Consider the following 13,375-nt stretch of genomic DNA (forward strand, 5'->3'; position numbering starts at 1 on the left):
ACAGCCATTGTAGTTACAAACTCACAGTATCACCATCAACAGCCAGACAAGGATGGAGGAGAGGCCCAGGGTGCCTTAACTCATCTATCTGGTGCTCATAGATTCAGGAAGTGGGCACATCATTACCTCCAGCTGTCCACCCACAGATGACCCCAGTATGCTCCAATAGACACTCCCAATTCAATGGTTTCGTGATGGCCCTGACTAATTGAAATAGGCTACACAACAAAACTAAGTCATGGACATAGGAAAAGTTCTGGTAGGGATGGTGGAGGGGGAGTCTGTTGTAGGAATGGGAAAGAAATAAGAGAGGGTGCCAGCCGGGCGGTGGTGGCACACGCCTTTAATCCCAGCACTCGGGAGGCAGAAGCACGCGGATCTCTATGAGGTCGAGGCCAGCCTGGGCTATAGAGTGAGTTCCAGGAAAAGGTGCAAAGCTACACAGAGAAACCCTGTCTCAAAACAAAACAAAACAAAACAAAACAAAACAAAACAAAACAAAACAAAACAAAACAAAACAAAACAAAACAAAACAAAACAAAACAAAAAAACAAAAATCCATCCTTAGCCTGGCAGTGGTGGCGCATGCCTTTAATCCCAGCACTCGGGAGGCAGAGGCAGGCAGATCTCTGTGAGTTCGAGGCCAGCCTGGTCTACAAAGCGAGTTCCAGGAAAGGCGCAAAACTACACAGAGAAACCCTGTCTCGAAAAACTAAAAAAAAAAAAAAAAAAAAAAAAAAGGGTGCTGGAGAAAGTAATCAGTAGATAGATAGATAGATAGATAGATAGATAGATAGATAGATAGATAGATAGATAGTGCAGGAAATCATCTTACAACAAAATCAATTCCTTTAAATGGTGAAGCTGGGAGAATAGGAAGACAGACCAGCAGATAAGGGTGCTGGCCACGAAGCCTGATGAGTTTGAGCGCTAGGATCCACTCGGCAGAAAGATAGAACAGACTCCCGAGGGGCTGCAGAGATGGCTCCGCAGTTGCGAGCACTCGCTGTTCTTGCAGAAGACCCGGTTCCAATTCCCAACACTCAAATGGTAGCTCACAACCATTGATAACTCCGTTTTCTGGGGATCCAATGCCTTCTCCTGACCTCAGGCACCAGGCATTGTACATGATGCACATACATACATGCAGGCAAAACATTCACACACATAAGATAAATCTGAAAAAAAAAATGACTCCTGAATGTTGTCCTCTAAATGACTTTCATGTGTGTTGTGGATTGTGAACACTTACTCTCAAGTGTTCATCATACACAAGCACACACACACACACACACACACACGCACGCACGCACGCACGCACGCATGCACACACGCAAATAAATAAATGTAATAATTTCTTTTTTGTTTTCTTGAGACAGGGTTTCTTTACATAACAGACCTGGCTGTCCTGGAACTCACTTTGTAAATCAGACTGGCCTCGAACTCACAGACATCCACCTGCCTCTGCCTCCTGTGTGCTGGGATTAAAGCTGTGTGTCAACACTATCCAGCAAATGCAATAAATAACTTTTAAAAAATAATTAAGCAACCCATTTCAATGGAGGTCACAACTTTATTCAGTATTAGACTACTCTTTTTTGTTTCTAAGGAACTACTTAAACTATTTTTACACCTATTTATTGTGTGTGCTTGTGCATGTGTGTGGGCATACATGTGCAAGAGCTCCAGAGTGGAGGTCAGAGAACAACTTTCAGGAGGTCAGGGGTCCTCCTTTCACTACGTTGGTCCCGGGAATAGAACTCGGGTTGTCAGGCTTGGTGACAACCTACTTTACCTACTGAGTCATGTCCCCGGCTGGCATGGCTTATTTTTTATAAAGTTTTGAACAAAATAGAAAAGCATCTATTTCTACCCCATTGGTCTTAACTTTGTAGAAGGCCAGGCATTTTGATGGAGAAGATGAATGAGACCACACAGTGTTCAGCACCCTTGGGCTTCCAGAACAAAGCCCTTTTAGAAAAACCAATGTCGTTATTAATACACATCATTTGCAGCTATCACTGGTTATGTGAGGTGTCATTCACCACGAGAGCTTAATGAGGAGTCAGTGTGGAGGGCAGGGCTATGAAGGCCCCTGACGACAACACCTTTGCTTCTGAAGAAAAGATAGATTGTACTCACATTGATCAACAAGACAAGGGTGCAGAAGTTGGTAAGCCGCTATTTGCCCACTGCGTCTCCACAAAGCCCCGTCTGTCATGAGTGGATTCTGTGCCTGAGCCAGCCCTGTCTTCTCCGCAGTTTCCAATGCTGCTGGCTGCTGACTCCGCGCCCTCCGGGTAACCTGTCAGCCCAGGGGTATATCTGGTCACCTTTCCCTTCCATCCTTCCCTTCCCGTCGAGGACCCCAGTGTGCGCTCGCTCTTACTACCTAGGAGTTTTCCCTGGGCTAGCCCACAGGTATGCTAACCGAGGGAGGCTGGCACGCTCTAGAGACCTCCCCGACACCAGGGACACACTGATAATGGCTATCTTCATACAAGGTGACAGAGCAGTGTGGGTTATTTTCCCCAAATGCACACTGCCATTCTCAGTGGGAAAATTATAGAGGATGTTAGTGTAGCAAATCAGCAACTGGAAAACTGCTGAAGAAAAATAATGGAGCCAGTTCTTTACAAAGTGAAGTTATCATGTGAGATCTCTTCAGGGCCTTAATGGGTTTCAGTCAGATTTGGGAAGGCCCTTCAAGTGACTCTTGTGTTGGAGAGAGAATTAAGAGAATTCTCCTGGGGGGGAGGGGCGGAATTTTTTTTTTAATTGCCAACTAAAATCAACCAGCTCTGTTTTACCTATAGCCAAAATGTGGGCTGGAAATGTCCAGTGCAAATAAAGAATTTTATTTATAGCGACTGATGACTTTTATCCAAGCCCATATAAGGAGATGGGTGATAACAGAGACTCACCGAGAACTCTTTGGTGTGGCAGAGGAGTTGTGGTTACATCCTACTAAGTAAAGTTTGTTCCAAAGGAAAGTCTGCCCTTGATTTTTTTTAACAATTGCCCAGTCAGCAGACTGTCGAGTGACTTCAGCTGTGGAGATGCTGGAACCCTCAGCTTTCTTCTTCTTCTTCATTATTATTATTGTTATTATTATTACTTTTAAATTGTTATGGAGGTGGGTATTCTCACTGAACACTTGTTTGTACCTTTACTTCGCAAAGCAGGTCAAAGTTTATTTCTAGTAAAACTGCTGAGGTTCACCTTTGTGTCTCACTCTTAGAAGACATACCTCCAGCTGGGAAGCACAAGGATACAATTCATCAGAATCCTGATACCGGACAAAAGGCTACACAGCACAGGGACCACTAAGGCAAAAGCCTGACAATTTTGTTTTAAACCTTTCTGCTTTTTTTTCAGTCTCAAGCACCAGCAAATAATTGTAATTTATAGTCTGAGTAAAACGCAGAGAGGCAAGGCTGTTATGATCACATTCTTTAATAACATTTCATACTAAAATTTAAAAGGGATTGTCATTTATCAAATTTAAACAATAAATTGGAGATCATGTAAATCCAAACACGGGATGCTGATTAAGTTCAAATGGAGTTTTAGGAAGTTAGCAATAAAGAATGAGTTCACATTGACTGAACCTTATTCTCTGAAGGGTGATGTCGCGGCGTCAATGTAACTCTGCCAGTAACATGAGGCACAGGGCTGGTGGTGTTTGTGCCTTTAAGATCACAGTTCAAAAGAGCTAAGTAATGTGATAACAGAGAAAGACAAACACAACCTTTATTCTCTTTCAAAAACCTCGAAAACAAGGCCTGGAACTACGATTTAATCACAGGACTTTAAGTTTCATGGTCTCACATAAAAATTTATAACAAAAGGCTAATGGTCTACAAATGATAGCAAAATACATAGTTGCCCTCAACTATATAGTGAAAGACAAATGTAGCCAACTCCATTGGCTGACACAGAAGAGGGCTGACCAACCAAGCACTCATCATAAATCACACTTTCTGAAAGCACATGTAACGACCAGCCTTTCACAGTCGAAAATCACAGTATGTGATCTCAGAGTAAAATTCATCACAAAGTCAGAAAGCCGGCACACTGGAATTACTAGAGAATTTTCTGATATAAAGATGAGACAAGATTATTTCAAGTCACTTTTGACCCAGACAATCTTAGACATGCTGTACATCCAAAAACAAGTATCAACTAGAACAGAAGAAGTGAATGAATGGAAATTATTCAATATAACTCAATATTTGACAGCCATAAAAATAAAATATACTTCAAGACCTCGAACTGCCTTTAAGGAATGAAAATACCCCAAGAAGTAGAAAATAACTGCACTGTGGAGCTGAGACCAGAGGACCCTGACAAATACCAAGTAACTGTTTTCTTCAGGGAACCTGGAAGATGGTCTCATGGGAAATTTCATTTTTAAGTTCTTTTACATTATTGTTCCATAAAAGGAGGACTTTAAAAAAAAAAGTCCAAATTGCCTCTGAGAATAGCTTTATATCAATTGTAGGCAATCAAATAAAATCAGCTGAGTGATTTTAACCCTGAGGCTGAAATAATCTCAAGAGTCTACTTTGCATTCTTAGCATTCTCTAAACATGATCACTAGAAGTGGGTTTCACTGGTGAATAAATTAAAACGGTATTTAAGACAGTTCTTCGTGAAAATGATATGAATTAATTAAACTATTCCCTGAAGCATTAAAAAAGATGATGATGATGATGTTTCAAAAGGGACTGAGCAAAGGGGCAAGGGGACACTCAGGGACCCAGGAAAACAGCTTCCTGCTAGGATCATTTGCACGTCAGTTCCTAAGGTTAAGACACTTGGCCCTGAGCCATGCAAACTGGACTTGCATTTTCAAGTTTTTACATAGTGTCTTGTGAAGGTTGCTTTTCCATTTAATTCCGAGTTGGCACACGCCCGCCCTGCAGGTCTCTATGTTAGTTTCCTAGCGCTAGCGACTTTTCTCATTCATTCTACAAATTGCAGGCTTCCTATGTTTAAGACCAATCCCCAGCACTGTGATTGTCACTGTTCATGGGAACCAATTATTACTGGAGAAAAAAAAAAAAAAAAAGCTCAGGTGAGTGCTCCAGATCCAGCCTGGCTCAAGATTCCCAAATTTAAGGGTACAGAGACTCATCAGTGAAGGTTGCGGGTCTTGGCCTTCCTGGTCAGAACCTGAGAGGCTCCGTGCCTCTTCATCGACTTATATGTTACCAATTATGCTTTCTCCACTCCTCCAAGCTTCTGTAGGCCATCAGTGGGCACCACTCTCCATCTCAGCCCTTCCTCCAACCCCCCCCCCCATACCTCCCTCCCAGAAAACCGTGCTACTGAAGGAACCAAAGCTTAGGCTCAGAACCGGGATCCAACCTCTGTCTGCTGGTCTTAATAAGTTCCAGTCCAGGAATCTCCCCGGTCCTTCGCTCTAGAATGCTACAGACTTTCAAGACCTGACATGTCAACTCTGTAAAGCCTTAGAGGAGAAGGGGAGAAGTCGCCGCAAGATCTGGCATTTTACAGAGAACAGTGTCGTATCTCTAAGAGGAGGCGGGCGATTCCTTTCTCCAGGCCCTTCGTCCACAAGAGACCAGTGAGCTTAAAGTTGTGTTAAGGAGCAAAGGGCCACCGCTAAAAGCGGCTTGGCCGAGAAGCAGGAAAGGGTCTCTGGGAAGCAGCATCACTCATCATCATTGTCGTCGTCATCCTGGTCCTGGTAGCGAATGTAGACCACCAGCATGACAAAGCCCATGAGGATGCAGAGGGAGCCAACAACCAGGTAAGCGATGCCCAGGAAAGGGTTCTTCCCACCCATCCACGAGATGTTGCTAAAGATGATGAGCTTGTGGCCGCCGAAGGCGAGCACCGGGTAGTTGTAGGTGATGTTGACGCGGTAGGCACCCCGGGGCAGGCCCGCCGAGTAGTTGCCCTGACGGATGCGCGCATAGAGCTTGCGGAACGTGGGCAGCGCCGCCGTGCGCATCCACACCACGAAGTCCTGGTTGATGAAGCCGGTGTTGTTGGGATCGGGACTGAGCTCGTAAACCGGCCGGTGCCAGTTGGGCGGTGGCGCCGTGCCGCGGAAGGCCAGCGCCAGGCTGCCGTTCACCAGCGGCGGGTTGCGGAACTTGACGTGGTAGTCGGTCCACCAGGCGATGGCGGTGCGGTCGAGGGGCACCTCGACGTAGGGTCCCCCGGGCTGGCGCTGGTGCCACAGAGAGAAGGAGTCGTTGAAGAGGCTGTTGGCGATGGCGCCGCAGGGCGCGATGGGCAGCCCGGTGGCGCTGAACTGGTAGGGGGCGCACTCGTTGGCCGGGTGGCGCAGCGCGCTGGCCAGGCCGCTGAGCTGCGCGTCGTCGCGGGACACGCCGTAGCGCCGGTTGTTCTGGTAGAAGTTGGACAGCTCGTAGTAGAGGTAGACGGGGCCCGGGAAGAGCTCGGGCAGCGAGAAGTACCAGGCGCACGAGCAGTTGGGCGGCGGCGCGCGGCCCTGGCCCTCGGCGGCGCACAGCGAGCAGTTGCCGGTGGTGCCGGGGTTGCCGCTGTAGTCGTACTCCAGCTCCTTGATGCCGTTGGAGGAGTAGAAGAGGCCCAGGCCCAGGCCGATGAAAGCCAGGCCGGCGCAGAAGAAGAGCGGCAGGGTGATGCCGGCCGAGAGCAGCGGCTGCCAGGCCGGGAGGCGCTGCTGCGTGAAGGCCGTGTTGTCCGGCTGGTGCGCGCCCCGCGCCGAGACGCTCCAGGTCATGGCTGGGTCTCAATCGGGGGGAGCCTGCGGTGGGATCTCAGCCCCGGGGTTGCCTGCGGCGGGATCTCAGCCCGGGGGTTGCCTGCGGCGGGGTCTCAGCCCTGGGGGTGCAAGGGCTGCGCCTGGCTTCCCGCCCCCGCGCGCTCTCCCGGCTCGACGGCTGCGCCCCGGCCCCGCCTCCCGCCCGCGCAGGTGCGTCCGTCCCCGCCTCCCGCGCAGGTGAGGTGGGTGGCGGGGTGCCCGGCGTCCGCCCAGACTCCTCAGTTCCGCCACCGCCGCCCGGGTGACCTGAGACGGCTCCGCCCCTGCATGGCGCCCTTCCCAGGTGAGCAGGGCCGGGTTCCTCAACTCACCAGGCCGGCTTTGGCTCCTCTGCCCTCGGTGCACGGTCCCCACCCCCACTCTCAACCCCCACCCCCTATTCTCCATGCCACTGTAGGTGATGGGATCTGAGCAGCTCATACCTTTGCTCGGGCCGCTCCTGTTCCTTAACGCCTTCTACAGGGCCTGGGTCACTTTCTCCCAGTCACAAGCCTGCCTTAAGCAGAAAGTTCCACCCCAGAGCTCACGCCAGGGTGAGGTTCTGTTGGCTTGATGATTTATTACCTTGTTAAGGTTGTTAATCCTCGTTATTTAAGGAAGAGGGCGAGCCTTAGTAGGTTTTCACTTAGTTTTCAAGCACAAATTGTAGTGCCCCGGAATTACATTATGGTAACTGTATCTATTTCAACATGGGTTCTTACCCCCACCTCCCACCCCCCTTTATTGAAGCTACAATTCTTTTCTAGCGGTATGTTCCAGTCTGGCTTAATAAACTACGAAGGTGGAAAGTTCTGTAAAAATAAAATGATCGTTTTAAAAAGAATCAAAGACCGGGAGAGTTTGCAGCCTTTGAATAATGGTGGAGAAACCACCAGGGAGGGGGGCGGGGAATGCTGTGGATTGCATGTGACGCTCTTTTCAGATTACCTGCTGGACCAACCTGATCCAAGGGGACCTAGCTGATACCCACAGTCAAGGACGTTTGGCGCACTTGGTCTAAAAAAGGTGAACTAGAAGGATTTATAAACCATATAAAGACTCGTCAGCTCAAAGGGTTGCCTGGGGTTCTGTGTTTTGTTTGTTTGTTTGTTTTGTTGTTTTGGTATCTAGGTTGGGTAGCACAGGCCAGAGCCTGTTTCATGTTGTAGTGAATCCTCCTTAGCTACTGAAGTACACTCAATTCTCCAGCTCACAAAGTGCAAATAACCTCGGGGTTTTCTCTGCGACACTTTCACATCGGTATTATGTGTTACACTCAGTGCTCATTCAAAATCCACTGAAACCTGGAAAAGTAAAATACTTGTTAAAAATAGTTTTAGAAGTTCTCCTCCAAGCCTTCAGCCCTCTGCTGAACGGTGTAGGAGGCAAAAGGAAATTAGACCAAACTGGAACTTTTGCAGTCCAATATGGCGCCGTCCGGGATGTTGTTGTTGTTTGTGTGTGTTTGTCAACTTGACACACACTAGAGTTATCTGAGAAGAAGGAACCACAACTGAGAAGATGTCTCCCTAAGACCGGCCTGTAGGCAAGCCTGTGGGGTACTGTTTGGTTAATGATTGATGTGGTTGCTGCTACCTCTGGGTGGATAGTCCCCGAATCTATAAGGAAACAGGTCGAGCAAGCCATGGGAAGTCAGCAGTGTTCCTCCATGACTTCTGCTTTATTTCCCACTCCAGGTTCCTGCCCCGACTTCCTCTGATGATGGACTGTGATGTGGAAGTGTAACGTGAAATAAACCCAATCCTCAGGTCAGAACCAGGATGGGAAAAACCCACAGAGACAGCTGACCCAAGCCAGTGGGAGCTCATGGACTCTGGACTGACAGCTGGGGAGCCTGCATGGGACCGAACTAGGCCCTCTGAATGTGAGTGACAGTTTTTCGTGGCTTGATGTGTTTGTGGGTCCCCTGGCAATGGAACCAGGATTCATCCTGGGTACACGGACTGGCTGGCTTTTTGGAGCCTATTCCCTATGGTGCGATGCCTTACTCAGCTCTGATGCAGGGGGCGGGCTTGTTTAGGTCCCAACTTGGTATGCCAGCCTGTGTTGACTGCCCCAGGGAGGCCTTACCCTCTATGGGGGGGGGATGGGGGATGGGGGGGTAAGTGGTGGCAGGGAGCGGGAGAAGAGGAAGAAGAGGGGTTGGTATGTGAAAGGAAAGAAATTTTTTTAAATAAAATATTATATATGTGTGTGTGTATATATATATATATATATATGAGAACAATAAACCTGACCCTCTCCAAGTTGTTTTTTGTCAAGGTATTTTGTCACAGAAGTAGAAAACTAAGACAGGCATCTATTACTTAGGAGTAAGAATCAAGACCATCCGTAGCTAGCATATAATCACATATCAATCTGTACACACAAAACTAACACTAAAATTAAAAAGCAGAGTTGTTTTAACAGTGGAAAGTTGGTTTTGTTCTGTTGAACGAATGCAGGTTGGAAGTGCTAGCTGTCCGAGAATACTGCAGAAGACCCAGCTGTCTTCAATTCTGCTTCTATCCCGTACACCCCCCCCCCCCCGAGGGAATTCCACACTGTCAATAGGTCCCCATAGGACAGTCCATTCTCCCTTGCACTATTTTTTTTTTTTCTGACACAAGAATAAGCAGCTCCCTTTACCTTTCTGATGACTTCCTCCCACCCTTCTGTCTGATTCAGGCTGCAGGAAGGAGTCCAGTTCTCACAACTTACCTAATGGATCTTCAGATCTAGCGGCCACCACACCCCTGTGAGCCCACCTGAGGAACTCAGGGCCTTTCCTCCTCGTCTCTTCTCCCTGGATGGCCTAAAGGCAAGAGTTTACTCATTCCGCTGATTAAGGCGATAGAGCAAGAAGAGGAGAATATTTCGGGGCATAAAATGGCCAAAAGGATTAAACACAACTGAAAGGTCAAGGGAATTGGAAGATGGAAAAGAGCCGTTGGCTTTCGATTCTGAGGACCATTTCAGGGGCGGGAGAGGGGGAAATGGGCAGTGGGAAAAGCAGCTCCTTAGATATGTGTAAAAAGAGGAGAAAAGCCAGCGAAAATGACCCGGAAGAACTTGTATCCTAAAGGAAAGGCCTCTTTCTAGCTGGCAGGAACATGCTATTTGGGGGAGCCGACGGCGGCGGCATAGACGAGGCTGGACTAAGGTAGGAGTAGGCGGAAGGTCCTGGGTCCAGGAAGCAAGTGGGAAGCGAGGACAGGCAGAATACCACCGGACTTTAGGCTCAGCAAGTTTTCGTTTCAGAATTCTTTCTGGCTAGAGCTGGTGACACATACTGGAGCCTCAGCCCCTGGCCAGGCTGGTGTGGAGTGAGCCCCGAGGCCAGGAATTCCTTTCTGTACAATAAAAGGCAATATCAGCTGCCTAGGAGAGGGAAGGGATGGCGTGAGTGGGCTGAAGGGGGGGGTTGAGGGGTTGGGAAGAGGGTGCCTGTCTGGAATACACGGAGGGATACCAGGGAATCGTGCATCTCAGGCTCCGGATATCCCCAGCTTAAGGGGGTTTTCTGGAGAGATGAATCGGCAAAGAAACTGGTCAACATCTTATGATCCCTGAGGAGTGGCAGCCGAAGTGATGAGTCTTAGTATTTCAGAAACACAGTAAAGAAAATGGAGCCAAGCTGGCGGTCCGGAGGAAGACGAAGGGAGCACTGGGCTGCTGGCGGGAAAGGTGAGGAAGAGTGACCTTCTGAGATGGGATATCCAAGACTAAGGTAAAGTGGTGTTGAGATCCATGGCTGCAGATTCAACCAAGTTTAATAGGAAAACAATTTTGTCTGTGTTGAATATGCTCAGACAGTTCTCATGTCCTTCCCTAGATAATGTAGGGCATTTCTCGTATTGCAAGAAATTTAGAGGTGTCTTAGAGTATTCAGGTGGCTATATGTGTATATGCAAACATCACACACCAGTTTATGTTGGGTACTTGAGCATCTGCAGATCTTGGCATCCTTCAGGGTTCCTGGAACCAACATCCCTAGGATTTGAAGAGATGGCTGTATGTGTCCTATTTCCTGTGCCAGCTGGTGAATTTGGAGAGGCTAGGGAATGATCTATACCATGTGCCCCTCAGAACTCATTGCTTGGCAGAGGCCCTGGTCTTGGGCCTTTTCTTTTACTGTACATGTTATCATAATGTATTAAAGGATGCTTGGATCATGTGAACTCTTTTTAGTACCAATCACATGAAAAAATGCGTTCATTCTGCGTGATTCTTTATTGTATCAATCTTGAGAACTCAAAGCGGGGAAAAGAAATTTCTCATCTAAATACTCCTAAAATTACTTCACTCTTTCCTTCTTTTTTCTAGGTTTTAACCAAGTCAGTATTTAATTTTAATTGGTTATAATGAGCATAAAATAAATTGTTATTCTACTTGCCAGATCACTGCCTTTTGGAGTGAAATGAAGAATCAAATAGATATTTTCTGTGTTCCTTTGTGTTTTGTCTTCTTTGCTATCTTCTTCCTCTTTTTTCTTCTTTCTCTCCACCACCCCTTTCCCAACTTCCTTTTTCTCTAGTGCTGGGGATCCAACTCCAGGCTTTGCATACACAGAGCAGGGTTCCCACTGAGATAGGGCCCCGGGCTTCTTTAGCATTTCCTAGTGGTTCCATAGCTCATAGGTCTGCCATCTTTAATTGTTCTCCTGTTGTTGAACATATGGACTTTTATCTTTTCAGCATTCCAAGGTATGTGGGAGTGAATCTTTCACATATAATTAAAGAAATTATTTCCTAAAGGTAAATTTCTAAAGTAAGAAATGGGTTTAAAATTCAAACTCTTAATATATGTGCAGTAAGATCCTTTCAAACTGTCACACAGTGCATTTATTTTGTTACTTTAGCAAAATTTTGTCCTAAAAATCTATTTTTAACCAAGGAATACATTTAGTCTATGTTAATAAGCTGTCGGGTACTGGGAGAGTCATGTGATACTGGGGAAAGAATGCAGGCCTGGCATTAAGGAGGTCCAGGTTTACTCTAAAGTGGGGGAGCAACTGTGTGAATATATTCAAGTCGCTGAATGTTTTTTCTAGCCTTAGAATTGTATGGATGTGTTTATCAAAATGATAGTTAACATCTCTTTCCATGAGATGATTTCTCTTCCCAGTCATCTGTGCTGGCTAGCTTAATGTCAACTTGATACAAGCTACATCTGAGAGGAGGGAACTCAATTGAGAAAATGCCTCCATAAGATCCAGCCGTAAGCAGAAAAGCCTGTAGGACATTCTCTTAATTAGTGATGGATGGGGGAGGGCCCAGCCCTTTGTGCATAGTGCCATCCCTGGACTGGTGGTCCTGGAGTCAATAAGAATGTAGCCTGGGCAAATCAGTAAGCAGCACCCCTCCATGGCCTCTGCATCAGGTCCTGCCTCCAGGTTCCTGCCCTCCAGGCTTTTGATGATGAAGTGTTATATGGAACTGTGAGCAAAATAAACCCTTTCCTCCCCAAGTCGCTTTTGGTCATGGGGTTTCATCACAGCAATAGTCACACTAACTAAGATGTCATCTTAAAAGGCCTTCCTTACAATCACTCACTGAATGAGAAGCTACCAGTTACTGAGTATCTTCTGGAGGTGAGTCACACTTGAGTTATTTCGTCTACTTCAGAGCACAAACCAGTGAGGTGGGTTCAGTTATCATTCCCAATGAGGGGATGCAGAACCAGGATTCTGACTAATGTGACGGAGATTGCCCAAGTGCGCAGAGCAGTAACAAAGAGATGAAGGTCCAAAGGTCCACTTTTTTTTTTTTTTTTTTTTTTTTTACTTCTAGGGTCCTGCATTTCAACCACTACACTCTAATTCCTTGGCTTATTTTCTCCTAAAAGAACTCAGAAGATACCAACTTTGAATCAGTTTGCAGCATTGCAGGTACATTTTTTAAACCCCAGGGATAATAGAATCATTTGATTTTGTTTATGCAGGAGTCCCAGAACATCTGAGCTGCCTTTATTTTTTGTTTTTGCAAAGCTTTTGCTTTAAAGCCAACTTTTGCGTATCTATTTCTCTTGCTAAAGGGAAAATAACTTTGCTTGTCTGGCTCTACTAAGGTCTTACGTATATTTTATTTAATTCATGACTATTTATGTTACAGTAATGGAGTCTGGGTTTTTAATTGGTGTTCCCTTATATAGGTTTATACTGCTTAAGATTGTTGCCTATTACTCTGCCCATGGGGCAGCTTTTATTTAAAAGGAATCAAATTAAATTGCTTCATAAAAATTACAGCATGTGTTCAGAAATGTTTCTAAAATTCCATGTGTCTGGACTTCAATTTTCATTAAGAATTGCATTCAGCAGCCTTCCCTTTTCAGGAAGTTACAGGGTGGTACCCCCTAGTGGAAGTTCTACAGAAACTTCAGTTAGCCAGCTCTGAAGCAAAGGAAGTTCAAACAGACACAACTTCTTTCCCCCCTGGGGCAGTTCTTTATTGACAGAAAACAGCGGAGGTCAGAGGGTGAGCTGTGAGTACAGTTAGGTGGGCTGAACAGCAGGGGGCATTATAAGGTGAAAATTGGGACCAAGACAGGCATCAAAAGGTCATAAATGACAGAGGCACTGGGTGTGGAATGGCCAGGTTAAAAGACAGT

The 13,375-nt window shown here is 46.6% G+C and overlaps 1 protein-coding gene across 1 annotated transcript; it reads right to left on the bottom strand.

Annotated features, from left to right (window-relative positions):
• Nucleotides 1-3,438: 3,438 nt before the first annotated feature.
• Tmem30b (transmembrane protein 30B) lies at nt 3,439-6,922 on the bottom strand. Its single transcript, XM_015986342.3, has one exon. The coding sequence runs from the start codon at nt 6,743-6,745 to the stop codon at nt 5,681-5,683; it is 1,065 nt and encodes a 354-aa protein (XP_015841828.1). The 5' UTR covers nt 6,746-6,922; the 3' UTR covers nt 3,439-5,680.
• Between the last annotated feature and the right edge of the window lie 6,453 nt (nt 6,923-13,375).

Source organism: Peromyscus maniculatus, chromosome 14 (genome assembly GCF_049852395.1).
Source record: "Peromyscus maniculatus bairdii isolate BWxNUB_F1_BW_parent chromosome 14, HU_Pman_BW_mat_3.1, whole genome shotgun sequence".
Lineage (NCBI taxonomy): Eukaryota > Metazoa > Chordata > Mammalia > Rodentia > Cricetidae > Peromyscus > Peromyscus maniculatus.

Coding starts and splice junctions, on each gene's coding strand:
- Tmem30b (XM_015986342.3), bottom strand. CDS start 6,745: ATGACCTGGAGCGTCTCGGCGCGGGGCGCGCACCAGCCGGACAACACG.